General features: G+C 43.5%; 1 protein-coding gene across 3 annotated transcripts; it reads left to right on the forward strand.

Annotated features, from left to right (window-relative positions):
• Nucleotides 1-7,659: 7,659 nt before the first annotated feature.
• LOC133925504 (serine hydroxymethyltransferase 7-like) lies at nucleotides 7,660-16,067 on the forward strand. Of its 3 annotated transcripts, none has more exons than XM_062371422.1 (4): nucleotides 7,660-8,849; nucleotides 12,497-12,899; nucleotides 12,966-13,003; nucleotides 13,112-13,209. In XM_062371422.1, exons 1-3 carry the CDS (start codon nucleotides 7,965-7,967, stop codon nucleotides 12,968-12,970), a joined length of 1,293 nt encoding a protein of 430 aa, XP_062227406.1. In that variant the 5' UTR covers nucleotides 7,660-7,964; the 3' UTR covers nucleotides 12,971-13,003; nucleotides 13,112-13,209. The 3 variants fall into 3 exon arrangements, with proteins under 3 accessions (XP_062227406.1, XP_062227402.1, XP_062227396.1); XM_062371412.1 differs by lacking the exon at nucleotides 12,966-13,003 and adding an exon at nucleotides 15,599-16,067 and having other exon boundaries at nucleotides 7,662-8,849; nucleotides 13,112-13,213; XM_062371418.1 differs by lacking the exons at nucleotides 12,966-13,003; nucleotides 13,112-13,209 and adding an exon at nucleotides 15,599-16,067.
• The last annotated feature ends 1,479 nt before the right edge of the window (nucleotides 16,068-17,546 follow it).

The raw sequence follows: 17,546 nt of genomic DNA on the forward strand, positions 1-17,546 counted from the left end.
AAACTTTAACTATCGATCGAGGTTCTTCTTTTTATTTCTCATCAAGTGCGTGAATTTGCCAAATTATTTATACTTAAACTTATCAATTTCTCACCATATTATACTCAGGCCAATAGATAGATCGAGTCAAGGAATAAAACTTTGATTAAGATCATAAAAAAATTTCAAGAACATACAAAAAGATGGCATGAGATTTTGAGTGAAGCATTGTGGGTTCATCGCATATCTAAGCATAGTGCTACCAAAGTTACTCCTTATGTGTTAGTGTACGGACAAGAGGCAGTTTTGCCCATTGAGTTAAATCTTGGCACGTTGAGAGTGGCACGACAAAATGACTTGTCAACCATGGATTATTATAATGCTATGGTAGATATGATACATGATCTTAATGATGAAAAGCTTAAAGCTTTAAGGGAGATTGAAAAAGATAAATTGAGGGTAGCTAAAGCCTACAATAAAAGAGTAAAGGCAAAATCGTTTTAAATGGGAGATTTAGTTTGGAAGATGATTTTACCTATTGGGTCTAGGGATAATAAGTTCGGAAAATGGTCTCCTAGTTGGGAAGATCCTTTTAAGATTACAAAGATTGTACCTGGAAATTCGTATATGCTGTAGTATTTACAAGGATACAAGTTACCTAGAGCTCTCAATGAAAAATACTTGAAGAAATAATATTCAAGTGTTTGGCAAGACGCTTGAGAAGAGAGGTAAGCATACATGGCCGATGTAATTTACCATCATCCTAAGACATAAAGTTATATATGGCCGATGTATTTACCATAGCCCTTAGAACATGCACGCATGGCCAGTATATTATTTATATCGTCCTAAGTGGTAACCGAAATAGATAATGGGCTATTCATGATTATATTGTATGAAAATGTTTTTTGGTACGCAAACTTGGCCAAAAAACAGGGGGCATGTGTTGATAGCAAAAAAAATGGCATGACCTAGGTTTTTTTTTTTGAATGGCGGATAGTCCGGCGAAGGAGCTGTGTAGTCGTTGAACTATCCTGTGCTTATAGGATTGATTTGTGCTAAAAACATGCTTTCTGGAAAAAAATAGTCCGGCGGTATGTCTTATGGTCGCCAGACCATCCGGTGAACGCAATGATTTTTTTTCTTGCAAGGTGACATGCTCTCTGGAAAAATTGCTCTGACGATACATTCAACTGAACGCCAGACCATCCTATGAGTTAAGATTGATTTCTTGAGAGAAAAATTGCCCTATGCAAGAATTAGTCCGGGGAGGGATCCAGTGTCAACGTTGGATCCTCCGGTGCATGTATTTCAAATCTTGCAGTAGAATTTGCTCTCTGGAAAATTTAGTTCGGGGAATACTCCGGTGAGTTCATTTTCAACGCTGGACTATCCGGTGTATATTAGGAAAGAATTTGAGGTCTAGCCAAGTTGAACTCGTCAGATGTTCGGACGCTTAGAAATTTGTCCTCGCTGGACCATCCGACGTTCAGTCTGAGTTCGAGTCGAAGTGGTTTCGTAGATCTGTCCAGATTCTTTTCATATTTTTGACCAAACATGGCGTGTTTGCATAGATTTTAGGGTAGGGAGTCCTATTTCCATAAGGCAAAGTCCAAACCCCCCATAAATTGTTGAAGGGGTGGATGCCAATTGTAGCAACTCAGTCAATCGTAACTATTATATCTATTTTTGTTCTACTTTACTTTCCTGCACTTTAGGGTAGTTTTATGGTAGTTCTTCACTGCTACTTTGACCGCGATTTGGGTGGTAGTTCTTGATCAATTTGCTTGTAAATCGTTTGAGCGGCAATTCTTAAGGTTGTCGGTCAAAATTCTTTGCTTGTTTGCTCATAAACAAGACATGTGTTGCTATGAAAAGGGATAGTTATCTAGTATAGATGCACCGAGACCATGTCGACATAGGCCTTTATTTTCTCCACAATGCAAAGAAGATGCACTTGGTGCTCACCATTCCGAACACCGTTCCTAGCCTCCCAAATATGACAAAGGGTGAATGTTAGGATTGTGGCTTCCTTTTCCGTAGAGTCTGCCAAGAAGTTGAATAGCCATTACTTGGCTGACTTGAAAAAATTTAGATGTCTTATTAAGCCGCATTCATTCTTCAGCTCTCTCCAAATTTCAGCAACATATTGGCAAGTTAAGAATACATGATCCAGAGTCTCCTCTTTCGCAATAGCCACATTCCTCAAGAGCCTGGATGTATCTGAGTTTCAATTTCTCCCCTATAGGGAGACATTTGTGTGCTAGCCTCCACAAAACAATTTTCATCTTAGGTGGTGCCTTGATTGCCCAGTTGCTTCCATTCTTTTGTCTGCTTGTTTGGTTTGAAGTTGTACCCTTCCCGTTAGCGCTTGCAGTCTAGTAGAAGGACTCTGTTCTAGCAAAAAAAATGTGACGACTTGACTGTGTAAGAGCCTAACTTTGTATGAGGCCAACCCACAAAGTCCTGTACCCAGTTCTGGCAAAGAGAAATTTTCAAAATGAGTTCTGCATCTGCAGTGCTGAAGCAAGCATGTACCGTCTCCTCATGCTAGAGACTAGAGTCTTCATCAATTAGAAAGCTCACTGTGAGGTCATATGGTAGTTATACTGTTGGTCATACTTGTTGGAGGTTTGAACTAGGAATCCACCGATCCCGAGTCAATCTGTTGTGTTCCCCGTTACCCATGCGCCAAATAATCCCACGATCCAAGAGTTTCTTACCATGCATCAAGCTTCGCCATGTGAACGAGCAGCTGCGAGTTGGACCAGATTCCATGAAGCAAAAATTTGAGTGGTATCTCCCTTTAAGAACTCTTGCACAAAGTGATGCATGGTTAGTGACCAATCGCCAGCACTGCCGACCTAGCATGGCTTGAATAAACAACTCCATGTCCCTAAAGCCCATCCCTCCAAGAGCCTTTGGTGTCGTTAGCCAATCCCATGCATCTTCCTTTTACCACCTTCAAAGCACCACCAATGATTAGAAATTGTTGATCTCATCTTGTCACAGACTCCCGTGGGTAGCTGGAAGCAGCTCATGACATAAGTAGGAATAGCTTGGACCACGTCTTTTAGCATAACCTCCTTCCCAGCTCTAGATATTGGTCTATTACTCCAACCTTGCACTCTTTTCCACACGTTTTCAGATGTGAAGCTGAAAGCACTCATTCTCGATTGTCCCACATAGGTTGGCATGCCAAGATAAGTGGATTATAGAGTTGCATTGTGCATGCCCAAGGAGTCCATGACATGTTGCCTGATATCATTAGGGTAGCTATTTCCAAAACACAGCGATGCAAATGAACTTTTTGGCCTGATTCTTCACTGTAGGTTTGCAATACTGTTTTGAGTGTGTTGACACTGCATTCATCATCTCTTGTGAAGAAGATACTATCATCAGCAAATAAAAGATGTGAGATGGCCTGCCCTCCACTTCTCACCCCCTTTAGCCGACCTAATTATTCCTCTTTCTTAAGTAAACTGGTGAAAGAACAATGATGTCGTCTAGAGGGAGTGAATAAGCGTTTTTGCAAAAAATTGTCCCCTTTTACCGCTGGTCTAAACTTGCAGCGGAAAATAAACTAACAAATTTTTCACAAGTAAAAATCCTAAATATGCTATGCTCAACTAGTGCACAATCACCCTAAATAAGTGTGAAAGTTACAATCCTAAGGTGATAAAAATTATTCAATTCTAGCAAAAGATATGTAAGAAAATATTAATTGAAAAGCCTTGAAAATACTATTCACCAGAGTATCTGGGTTGAGAGCAGATTGTATAGTATCCGAAGTCTCTAGGTTAAATCCGGAACATCCGGGTTCTATACAGAATGTGCTCAAAACTGAAATTAAAGTATCCTAAAGAGTTCTAACTCAAACTAAAATAAAGTCGTGTGTTCCAAGTGATGATTCCGAGTAGATCCACGAAGAACCAATAATCAATTTCACACAAGCAAGTAGATCGAGCAATATGCACAAATATTGGTCAAGAACTCAAAAATAAACAAACCGAAGTGAAGATACAAAGATTTGTTTCCCGAAGTGCAGATTCACTACTATAAATCCTACGTCTCCGTTGACGAAGCTCCAAAGAGTCGAGTCTCTTTCAACTGTTTTCCTCGATCCGCTAGCTTTATCTCTTTCCTTGCAGAGGCAAGATAGACCTTTACAAATTTTCCCATGGCTCACCACAAGCACGGGAGCTCCCCAGCTAACACCTAGCCGGCTAGGAGGCTCCACCTCCAAGAGTAACAAATGCTTCATGAACTTCTTGCCGATGAACTCAAGTGCTCAAGAATGGATTTTAGCTCACTTGCTCTCAATCTTCCAATCTCTCAACCTAACTCATTTTTATTCTCAAATCTCTCACTGAAATGGAGTGGGAATGAGTTCTTTTGGCTCTAAAAGGTTTTTCTTTCGTACCCTTGTAGCAGCCCCAAAGGATGGGGTTGAGGAGGTATAAATACCCAACACCTAAAAACTAGCTGTTACTGTACTTTTTTTTACTGACCCGGAGTCTCTGGGTAAACTAAAAAGGCCCAATCCGAGACCCCCATCTCGGAACCTCACCCGGAGTATCTGGAACCCGGAGCATCCGAGTAAACCAAAAAGGCTCTAACAGATCACTCAGCTCGGAACCTCACCCGGAGACTACGGATAACCTGGAAAATCCAGGTCAACCCGGAGTATTCGGGTTCAGCACAGCTGGCTCTAAAAACGGCAATAACTTTTGATCCCGAAGTCCGATTTCGACGATTTTGGACTCTATGGAAAGCTTATTCAGATGGCTACATATTTCAACTGAATTCATGACCTCAAACACATTAGATCAAATTAGGAACACTCTGAAACCATATTCAGATACTTCCACACTTTCTGCATCGGGATTTCTAAAAAGAACTCTCACTTGGGTTTGGTTAGAAACTGTTGACCACTGAGACATGACAATTAGCTCTATATTGTATCTCTCTTAATAGTGCGGCATACCTATACTCAAATTCAAATGTAAAACTTGTTTGAACCACTTTGAGTCTTTAAATAACTTTCAAGTACCGCTTCTTGCATTCAAACCTTAAGGGTTGCCAACTTCTATATAATCTTCACTCTATCTCTTCTTGATTCTTTATATGATTGATGCGAATCATTCATAGGTTTACTTGGCCTCGCATGGTCTATTGGCGCAAAGCCTTCACTCGCTCTTCACCACCGTCTTGTTCTTTCGGTGCCAAGCCATTTGCTTGCCCTTCACCACGGATGGTCCATCGCAGCCGAGTCTTGCTTGCCCTTCACCGTTTTGCCATAGAAAATCAGTTTGTACTCGACATCTTTAAGGAATTCACTTTATCAAATATAGAGTCCACTCTTGTTCTTCACTCTTGTCATATATGATTTTAATTCAACTTATGCCTTCTTATGGATCCTAATCCCAACTCATTCTCAAGTACATAGCACACGGGTTAGTCCATAAAACTCTATTGATAATGTCATATATTTAGTTAATTGATCTCAGCAAGTAACTTGGTCTTCAAGTTTATTGTTAATCTTATTGAGCTTTTACTTCTCCTTATGAGCATCACTAAGAGCTCAATGACAACGATACATTTCTTTTGTTCTAATGGCATTTTTTAGGAAATTTATGATTCATCATTTATGCATCTTCCGAGCATTACTTAGAGCTCATTTATCTTGATGCATTTTCAATCTCTCCATTTACCTAGAGCCCATGCATCTCTCAATGCATTACCTATAGAACAACCTACTAACAAACTCAATACCATTGTTAGTCCATAAGTATTATCATTAATTACCAAAACCACACATAAAGACTAGATGCACTTTCAATTGGAAAGACCCTCTGCACAGAGTAATAATAAATATGGGTTGATGGGATCCCTTGTCGCAGTCCGCGAGTTGGAGTAAATGACTCAGATAATTCGCTATTGACTCTGACAGCATAGCGAACGAAGGAAACGCAACACATGACACTATCGATCCTTGTGCAAAACCAAGCTTACAAAGAACACCTTGCAAATAGACCCATTTAACTCGATCATATGCTTTCATCATGTCAATTTTAAGGGCGAAAAAAAGGAGTAGTTGATTGTTGCCTCCTGAACGTGTGCATGCACTCATAGGCTATAAGTATATTGTCCGTGATTAATCATCCTGGATGAAAGAGCTTTGTTCTTTAGCTATAATATTTGGCAAGGTAACTTTCAGTCTATTTGCCAAGACTTTTGAGGCAATTTTGTAGAGAACATTGCACAAGCTAATCAATTGAAAATTAGTAAAATGCTCCGCCTTTGAGATTTTTAGGATGAGAACAATTGTAGTGTCACATAGACCTTTCGGGATATCATCTTCGGCCAAAAAGCTTTTGACTCCCTGCTGAAGGTCCCAGTGACGTTGATAGAATAAGGCTGGGAAACCATTTGGTCCTGGTGCTTTTGTTAGACCCATTTGAAAAAGAGCTTTCTAATTTCATCATTAGGATACGACTTGCACATATCATCATTTGTGCTTGTGTTAATGCGGACTAGAATCGTCTCAAGCACTATGTCAACTCTCTCATGTGATTCGGTCGAGAACAAATTCAGATAGAACGACCGAACCATATCTATAATCTCATCTTGATCTTCACACTTAGTGTCGTCTGGTTTCAACAAGTAGTTAATTCTATTTGTCCTTCTCCTAGCTGACGCTCTTGCTTGGAAAAAAGTTGTGTTGTGATCACCCGTCTGAAGCCAGTCCACTCTTGATCGTCATCGAGCTATGATTTCTTCTCTTTCGAACAACTCACATAGCCCTCTTTCAATATCTCATAGAACATTTGACACTTGGTAATGTTGACGGGGGAGACAAAGCAGAGGGAAGACGATGACTAGGAGGAGGGCGTGGTGGGAGGGTGCCTTTATTCACTGCATGCACAACGAGCAATAAATGAGGAGTAAAATTGGAAGGAGAACACTCCAAAAGGTAGGACGTCCTGCAAAATGAAAAATCTCTCCAAAGCTAAGACGTGTTACTTAAAGAAATAGAGAGACTAATTTTTTAAGTTAAAGCTCTACCAAACAAACTCATTCGGTTCAGTTTAGAGCAACACTGAGTTACTCTCACATACTATCTCATCGACGGTAATCAAATGTCAACTCAGCCCATACACATCGACGGACAAGTTCGATCCACTTCTAGATACCCACGACCATGACATGACGGTCCGAATCCAGGCCCAATGAGAGGTGGCTAGCCACCCTCGCTGGGCACGTGCCCATCCTCTCGGCTGATGGCAACCTCCGGTCGATAGAGCAAAGTCAGAGATGCATAATGCCTTTGACTTTGATCATTTCCATCCGTCCGATCTACCATAAATATACCATGAGAAGAGCTAGAGCAATATGTTACAGAACAAGATAAAAGTAAAGTAATCCCTCCGATTATAAATGTAGGTCGTTTTAGATTTATACACAGAGATTAAAAAAATGATCAAATGACCTTGTTGAACTTTATTTATTCTGTATTGAAAAAGATAATTCATTCATTTATGAGAGTGGTAGTATTTATTAAACAATGGTAAGAAGAGAATAAAATAGAAAAAAGTACATAAAAGTTTAAGAATGATTTATATTTAGGAACAGTTGAATGGCTAAAACGAAACAGTGGAGTACTACCGACGGGATAAACAGTAACCGTAGAACAGAGCACTTTAGCACCGTACAGGTAACACTGCGCGGTTACCACGCTACCAGCCTCCGCCTCCCCAATTCCAACGTCCCGTCCCGTGCTTCCCGATTCCAAACCCCGATTGATCCTCAAGGCCTCTCGTTGCCTCCGCCGCTGCATCGCCTCTCGTTGCCTCCGCCGCTTACACTTCCTCCTGCGCTGCCCGCCTCCGCTCCTGCTGTTGTGCCGGTTGTTATTGTTGACGAATTAGCTAGCTAGGGTTTGTGATTTCGCGCCGATCGGTTGGGGAGTTCGGGTGGAAGGCATGGATCTCTCGCGGCCCGAATCCTCGGACCTGTCGCTCGGCCTCCACTCTCACGGTTTCTCGCACGCCCACGCCCGCGTGCACGCGGTCGCCGCGCCTCTGCCGCTGTTCGATGAGACGTCCTCCTGCTCGTCCTCGTCCGCAGCGCTCCGCCCCGCGAAGCGGCAGGCGACGGGTGAGTTCGGCGGCGCGGATCTGGAGGCCCGCCGCGCCGCGGTCCGCTCCTGGGGCAATCAGTCGCTGGCGGAGGCCGACGCGGACGTGCACGCGCTGATGGAGCGCGAGCTGGACCGCCAGGTGCGGGGTATCGAGCTCATAGCGTCGGAGAATTTCGTCTGCCGCGCGGTGCTCGACGCGCTCGGCAGCCACCTCACCAATAAGTACTCCGAGGGGCTCCCGGGTGCTCGCTACTACGGCGGGAACCAGCACATCGACGCCATCGAGCGGCTCTGCCACGAGCGCGCCCTCGCTGCCTTCGGTCTCGACCCCGCCCGCTGGGGCGTCAACGTCCAGCCGTACTCCTGCACATCCGCCAATTTTGCTGTCTACACAGGGCTCCTTCAACCCAAAGACCGCATCATGGGGCTGGAGCCGCCGTCCGGTGGTCATGTTAGCCACGGGTACTATACGCCGAGTGGTAAGAAGGTGTCAGGCGCCTCTATTTTCTTCGAGAGCTTGTCATACAAGGTGAATCCACAGACTGGGTATATTGATTATGACAAGCTTGAGGAGCGCGCGATGGATTTCCACCCCAAAATTCTCATCTGTGGTGGAAGCTCGTACCCCAGGGAGTGGGACTTCGTTCGAATGAGGTTGATTGCTGATAAATGCGGTGCAGTGCTTATGTGCGACATGGCACATATCAGTGGGCTTGTCGCAGCAAAGGTACATGACCACTATTGAGCCATTTTTTCAGTATGGTTAGTTTGTTGATTGTATCTTGCTGAACAGTGTACGTTAAAGTACTATAGAGATATAGTGTTGTATACCTGTGTTCCTTGCTTGGAAGTAGGAGTAGATACTATTGCCAAAGAACTTAAATTGCAAGCTAGCTGCCAGCTGTCCTTGAACCATGGTGTCTAAAGGTTTCTGGATTTTCTCACCATCTGGGTTGCCTTGTCTTGTGGTTAGTTTGGCTGTATCTTTGCTTGAACAATGTGGGCAAAAGGTAAGAGTCTAGATGAAAAACTAGGTTGTTTTGTGCTGATTCCTTAGAACTAGGAGTAAATACTAGTGCTAAAGAGCTTAATTCACAAGCTTTCTCACTCTTGCAGACTGCAGAGCAATCGTTCACTGCATTCAATGTTTTTTTAGGTGCATCAAATATTTATCAAGCTACCTTGTATAAGATGTGAACCACAAGTTCCTCTGTTTATTGGAGACTACTTTCTCAATCAAGAGGGCTAGAGTTTCACCTAGTGTTACCGGGACTCGTGAGTCCGAAATTTTTTTGCCACGTCGACACGCACCGAACGCGGTGTGACACGCATCCGACGCACCATGGCCGTGTCCAAAGCTAGGGAGAGGAGGAGACGGCGGCGGAGGGGGGGAGGGACAGGAGGAGGCGACGGCTAGGGCAAGAGGGAGGAGAGGTGGCGGGTGGCGGCTGCTGGGTGAGTGAGTGGGTGACTCGGGAGGGGTTAGGGCAAGTAGATGTAGATGGGCTGGATGGGTCATAAAATGGCTGCCCAATAACTCATCTAATCCGTTATTCCATTTTTCTTTTCTTTTCTTTTTCTTATTAAACATGTGATGCATTTGCTTGTGGATTTATGTGGATCAGTCATGATTGTGAAAAAATAGTAGCTGCAATGCAAAATTAGTTGCACAACATATTTTCTCTAATTTGAATTCCACACACACGACGAGTTTGTTCTGCGCCTAGGCTCAACTCTAATTATTGTTGTGCCACCCCTAGTTACAACTCAAAAAACTATCAGTTACAATCCGTTAGATAGACCAGTTACAACCGCACGTCTAGAAGTACATAATTGCAACACGAGAAGCTAACGAGTTACAATTAATATATATACACACACGATAGTGCTAGAATAGAGCTCAGCCTACCCCGCCATAGCATCCCCCAAGCCTAGCCCACCCGCGAACAACTAATGCGCGCCACGTGACGCGAGCAGCCATAACTGCGTGCTCACGCGCCACGTGTCCTCGCCCAACACACACCCCCCATGCTCAACTACTGGTAACTAGGAGCGTGACCAACTATTGAGAACTACTGAAAAAAAACTATTAACACTACTGAACCAAATTATTGATACTACTGACAACTACTAACACAAATTATTGAACAAAATTTACTATAATTTAGAACAACTGAACAACTACAGACACTACTAAACATAAACTACATACACTATTGAACAAACTATTGATACTACTGATACTATTGAGTAAACTGCTGGCCAAAACTATTGACACTGTTGAACAAACAACTGATACTACTAACACAGACTACTGACGACTATTGACACTACTGAACAATTTTTCTATGGCTTGAAACTACTGAACAGCTAAACTATTAGCACTATTAGACTGCTAAACTACTGAGTACTACTGAACTATTAAACTACTGAACACTACTGAGCAACTACAAGGCTCCTACTAAATTACTGAACGTTATTGGAGTACGAACTACATGACACGTGGCGCGCAACACAGGAGCGAGTGGCGCGCAGGGATGTGTGGTGCACGCACAGGTGAGCGGGTGCAGGCGCAGGAACACGTGGCGTGGCTCACGAGTGCAGAACAAGCAGCGTGTGCGCGCATGCCACTGGGACACATGGCGGCACACGGGTGCGTGCGGGGCTGGCGAGTTGGGTTGTGCTGTGTTGGGCCGGGGTGTAGAATAAAATAGAACAAGAGTTACGTTTTAGATTGTACTACGATTACAATCGTCTTCCTTATATTGTACATCATTAGGTAAGGAATTCGTTAGAAGTTACGTTTATTCATAACGCAATCGCAACTCAATTTTTTTTTTATTTACGTTTGGTTGTAACTCCTTGTCTCGTGGATTGTAAATTCAATATTTTTTAGATTGTCACAGGGGGAGGGAGGCATACAGTAACTAGAATTGAGTCTAGACGCATAATATATATACAATATATATGTATTATACACAGTGTGTGTGATCTCGTTATAGCTAAAGTATATATTATTTTTTGAGATTTATATACTTTATAAGTGGAATATATGTTTTTTTGATGTGTATATATTACTTTTTAAGATGTACATACTTCTTTCCAAACCCCCATTAGAGGGGGAGTATGTACACCTAGGGGTAAAAAAAGACTTCCTATATACCGAGTCCTGTTTTTTAGAATTTGCCGAATCGGACACCTATACCTGAGTCAGACTCTAACATCCGCACCCGTGTACGTGTAACATTGGTTTCACCCTAGTAAATATCTATTCATAATGACAGAAGTTATTGTTAATTTTCAGAGTTGCACGGTTTCCCTTTTGTCCATGGCTGTTGCTACCTTTTTCAGCAGAAATTATTTTTAAGCCACTCAATGCATGATCGTAGTATCTGTTCTACTGGTTAGGTCGGTACTGTAGTTCGAAGTTGATGTCTGACTGCGCAAAGTAACATTTCTGGTTATGTGTGGTTCTTAGTTTGCTCTTAGTCCTTGATATGTCTGCTGTCACCTGAATGAGAACGAGTTTGGCCAATCATCCATTAATGGAAAGATGAAGATGCTTTTAGTGGGGGCCTATTAACTCTTGTTTTAGTTTGTCTAAGTTGGAAATGCTCTTGTAATTTAATCCAAAGGATAAGCCAAGCTAAGGTGTTTTTGAATCTGCCTGTCAGTGATGAATCACGATTGGTGTATTGTATTATTTATCGTTGCAACTTTTTCTGGAGAAGCCTAATCCAATTCAACTTCGTGCTTTTATCTGTCAATAGCACAATTATCTGTTCTACATTTTTACAACAAAAAGAGCTATACAACCAACAAGCATTTTATTTTGCTTCGGCATAGCAGATAGTGCTTTAACTCCTGTGTTTTTCTGATTCATTATAATCGTAACATCATACAAAGTTGGGCAAGACCATGTGGTTGTTCAGTATCGAACATCCAGAATTGATAATATCCTTAGGTTGTAAGACCTATCCCCCTCGACCCCCAACACACACACTTGTAGCATGCCTGAAAGAGCTTAAGAGATAAGCATTGCTTTATTGGCATTAGCAATGGTACTTATAGTTGTTCCAGGTGATGCAAATCATGCTGATATTGAACAAAGCAGTTAGCTCATGTGTTCTTGTTCTTTACTTGGAGGTGATATCAATTTTAACTTCCATTATGACTGTCCAAATATTGTATGTTATTTCATTTTGCTTATGTGACATTTACACTTGCTAGTTCAATGCCCTTGATCTTCTTATATGATTAGAAGAGTGTTCTTGTTTGTTCCTTGCTGTATTTAGTACTTTTGACTCTTATGAGATGATCATGCATTGGTCACTGAGCAGTACTGTTTACTGATGGTTATTGTTGCTTTTGTAGGAATGTCGTAGTCCCTTCTACAACTGTGATGTTGTTACGTCAACTACTCATAAGAATCTAAGGGGTCCTAGAGGTGGTATAATATTTTTCAGGAAAGGGAAAAATTTAAGGAGACGAGCTGGATCTCTCTCTCAAGGGGATGAAAATGATTACGACTTTGAGGATAGGATAAATTTTGCTGTTTTCCCTTCAATGCAAGGAGGGCCCCATAATAATCATATTGCTGCCTTGGCAATAACTCTGAAGCAGGTAGCAACTCCTGAATATAAAGCGTACATTCAACAAGTCAAGAAAAATGCTCAGGCTTTGGCATCAGCCTTGCTCAGAAGAAAATGCAGATTGGTTACTGGTGGCACAGATAATCACTTGGTACTTTGGGACCTCAGAACTCTTGGCTTGACAGGTATAATTCTGCCTGCTATTTTCCGTTATTGATTGCCTACTGAAATATTTCTTTTGGTATGAACAGTATGATCTTCTTATATGATCATACGCAAGATCCAAACGGTATGCCTTTTTTAAAGCTCAGTGTAATGTCTGTATTTATTTTTGCTTATATTTTATGTGAAGTGGTGATGCATATGGCTTATGATGTTGCACCTCAAATTTGGACAGGCAAGATCTTCGAAAAGGTCTGTGAGGCATGCCACATATCTATCAACAAAATACCAATTTACGGAGATAATGGCTCAATATCCCCTGGGGGTGTCCGGATTGGTTAGTTCTTCCAACTTTTGACATTCCGTTTAGTCATGTAGTATCCCTGTTAGGAATAGCAACTGGTATTCCCTAGAGACTCTGGGCCAGTATATATACATATGTATAGGTGATAGTATGCAAGAAACCCCTTATAAATTGAGGATATTACAAATCAGTACCAACCAGAGCACCGTCATATGAAAAGATGCCTTTGAGTCAAGAATCCAAGGAGACGTACCTGACTGCATAGAAAATAATCTCTCAGTGACAGAAGAGAGAGTAGAAGAGCTAGCAAAACCTATCGGTGCAGAGCCAGAAGTAGTAACCAGGCGACAAAGCAGCATCACAATCTCCTGCTGAGTGTTAGTCGAAGAGGTAGTCCAAGAGGTAGCCGAGGTAGAAGCACTGGAGCAACGTCGAAGATGGTTCTTCCGGTAGCAATTCGCCTCAACATAGCCCTTCTTGCTGCAGGTGGCAAAGGAGTCACAAGAGGAGTAGACGATGGTGTAGTCGAAGATGTAGGCGCAACAATTGGACGAACAGCCAACACTGAAGGAAGTGGCAGTAGTCCAGAATCACGCATACAAGTCTCCTTTGAGCGCAACACCGTAAGAGCCTCCACAAGCATGACATGAGGATGTCGTGCAAGCAGCCGAGCCTGTCGCTGCTCAAACTACGGACGAAGGCGAGTCAGGAACTCGTAGAGGCGTCAAAAATCACGTGTAGCACGCATATCCAAGCATCACTTGCAGGAGTGGCAACCAACAATAGAAAGAGAGTCCAACTGACACCACACATCCAACATCAGAGCATAGAATGCATCAAATGTGGCATCACCCTATTGAAGAGACTACTCTTGACGAACAACGGACAAATAAAGAGCATCTCCAGATGACTCATAGGTCTGACAAAGATGAGTTTACATTTGAAAGGCAGTAGAGAACTCAACAACCTTAGAAAACCTGTGCTCCACATTAGCAATCAGAATAGACGTAACGCAGCACGAGCATCATCATCCATCACGGTACAACTCCAAAGCTTCCTGATAGGAGGAAACAACCTTCTCGTAAGCAGTTGTGGCGATGTCAATAGTTGTTTTGTCTCCTTTATTAATAGTCAGTTGCATGGGCTCCGTTGGAAGCTCAAGGAAGGTGGACAAGTTATGTCGCTACAGAGAACACTCCAAAGACGAAGCTCATGCATGTGGACGCGCATATGCTGCGCAAAGTCCTAGTAGTTAGCACCATCAAAGATCACAGAGCACTGAGGAATTGAAACAGTGCTTGACATCCTGAAGAGGTGATGAACGACGGCGAGAGCGTAATAGGGAGCGACGGTCGATGGCGAGAGCGTAAAGGGGAGCGACGGTCGATGGCGAGAGCGCAAAGGAGAGCTGCGGTCGACGGTGAGAGTGCAGAAAAGCGGCGAGCAAAAACGTGAGCGTGGCAAGCGATGACAAGCTACTGTAATGTTTTTTTTGCTATATATATATATATATATATATATATATATATATATATATATATATATATATATATATATATATATATGCTCCGGTTGTGTTACAAAACGGCTCCGTTGCAGAGCCGCTCAAAACACAACCACGAGGGCGAGAAAGGTTGTCGGCTTCCGACAGAGGAGATTGGCTGGTGAAGAGCCAGACAGCGGGTGGATGGCCAGGGCAGGGAGACCAGTGCATGGGCGGGCAGGGCTGAGGGCGGATCGACCCAAGGGGATCCGACGGCGCGCTGGAGAGGCCGAAGCGGAGTAGCTCGGTGCGGATTCGGCATCGAGAGGAGAGCTGACGGGTGGGAGCTGGCGGAGGAGGCTGACGGCGGTGCGTGGAGGGGGGGGGGTGCTGGGCGGCGGCGGCGACGACGCGTGGGTTATGGGCGTGGGAGGTTGGAGCCGGCGCACGGGAGGGCACGCGGACCAACGAGCGGTGGGAGATAGGAGACCGACGGCGGCACGTGGGAGGGCGTGCGAACTGGCAGTGCAGTCCGAGATCGAGCTGACCGAGCTGGAGGGAGAGGCGCAGTAGACAACAGGCTGATTCAACCGGTGATGGAGAAGCTACAATCGATCGGCTTATGAGAGGAAGCTACTGTAGATGAACTGTACCAACCGATCGAAGGATAGTAGGATAGATTAGGATGAGTTGCGGCATTAAAAAAAACTAGCTCTAATACCATGTTAGTGATAGCAATTTCTATTCCTTGGAGATCCTAAGACCAGTATATATACATATGTGATCCTAATACCAGTATATATACATATGTACATGTGGCAATATGCAATAAACCTCTTATAGATTAGGGATATTACACAGAAATATATCAAACACCCCCTTCGTGTATAAATATAAGAATCTTTGTACTGCTGCTTATTATCATGTTGCTGCAGGAACACCTGCAATGACTACCAGAGGTTGCTTGGAGGATGACTTTGAGGTGATCGCAGACTTCCTCATCAGGGCGACACAGATTGCTAGCAATGCTCTGAAAGAACATGGGAAGCTGCAAAAGGAATTCCGAAGAGGCCTACAGAACAATAAGGATATTATAGAACTCGGTAATCAGGTTGAGGCATTTGCATCACAGTTTGCGATGCCAGGTTTTGATGCTTGAATGTGCATATATATCATAGTTGGGATTGTCCAAATTTATCAGCAACATTGCCCTGCTGATTAGACAACACTATGGACTATATCTTTCAACTGCAGAAGATTAGGAGAGAATTTTTTTTTTATTTGGTAATTGGTCTTGGGACTTTATTCAAGCAAATATGTACAGTTTACTGCCCAAGTTGCGAATTATGCATGGAGTGAACCTTGGTATGACGAATTATTATAGGAGATATTTTCTTCTTGTCACCCTACAACAGAATTCGTGCTGCCTTTTGGAACCTGTGGTTGTCCAGGCTGAATAAGCTTAACCATCTGATCTCTTGTTAATTATATACGATGGAATGTGGCAAACTATATTGGGGCGTACAATCTGTTTCGGCCATTTGAAATACTGAGCCTTTGAGCTGCGTGTTTTTACATTTCCGACCCGGTTGATCAAGGGAAATAGAATGGTAAGTAGGACTTGTATACATCAGCTATATATGGCTTCAAAGTTACTCATGGATATTAGTATTTAGACTTTTTCTATTTTATCATCTCATTTTTATGACTGTGGAATGCTTTATCAAATCTATGCCTGTATGTGTTCACTGTCTGACTAGGAGAAGACATTTCAGCGTGCACTCGTAGTCGAAGAACTGACATAGTGACATGGATGTCAATAACTGTCTTTCAGCTGCTAACATCATGAGGCTCCTGTGTTCGTTGTGGGGGGGGGGGGGGGGGGAATCATCATGAAAAATTGGTAGCTAGCATAGACGCTAATTCCAGTTGCGGCACTCGTAGTCGAAGAACTGACATAGTGACATGGATGTCAATAACTGTCTTTCAGCTGCTAACATCATGAGGCTCCTGTGTTCGTTGTGGGGGGGGGGGGGGGGTGGGAAATCATCATGAAAAATTGGTAGCTAGCATAGACGCTAATTCCAGTTGCGGCCGGACATCCTCTAACTTTGCCAAGCAAAGTCAGAGGTGCTACAGTATTTTGCAGTTCATGTTTGCGCGTTCGTTAAGATTTTACTGCTTCAGCACCCTTTCCAACAGCATTTCGGGTACAGTAACTACTACATCGGGTTGCTACAGTAATAAACTGCACTTTACTATTTATGCACTCACGACTTACTGTAATACCTCTAGTTTTATCAGAGCAAATCAGAGGATGCGAGTCCGTTGCGGCCTGGAGGTTATCAGCTCTCACCTCCCGTTTGACTGATGCAGGCCGTTTGTTTCTCCGGACTTGAGCCTCTACCGTGGCACTACGCTCCTTTTTCGTTTCGGCCATGATCTGCTTGAGTTGCTGCCGATCCATGGGCATCGCATCTGCTGCTCCATTTCTTCCTCCAAGGAAATGATGGCGCGGCATCGGTCCATCGACGAAGGCAAGGCCGGCAAAGCCAACAACGCAAAGGTCCTTTCTTTCAATGCGCAGCAGAAAGCCCAGTCCAGCTGCCGTTCCAGAAGCACTTCAATCATCGCGACCATCTGCTGCTTCTTGGGACATCGGTCCAACCGGAGAAACGCCAAAAGACGGAGGCGCCACAATGTTTTCGCAGTGCCCATGTGCTGCGTCGTTCATCCATCTCCCTGAACCTGCCCTCCCGCCCGTAGATTTCTACGCCTCGGCGTCGCTTTCCTCGCCGAGGGCAGGGGTACAAGGAATCTGAAGCCCAACCGGCCAACCCCTTTTCGCCCCCCTATTCTTGAGTTGGTGGAGTCCCTAATGAT

Source organism: Phragmites australis, chromosome 1, assembly GCF_958298935.1.
Source record: "Phragmites australis chromosome 1, lpPhrAust1.1, whole genome shotgun sequence".
In the NCBI taxonomy this organism is placed as follows: Eukaryota; Viridiplantae; Streptophyta; class Magnoliopsida; order Poales; family Poaceae; genus Phragmites; species Phragmites australis.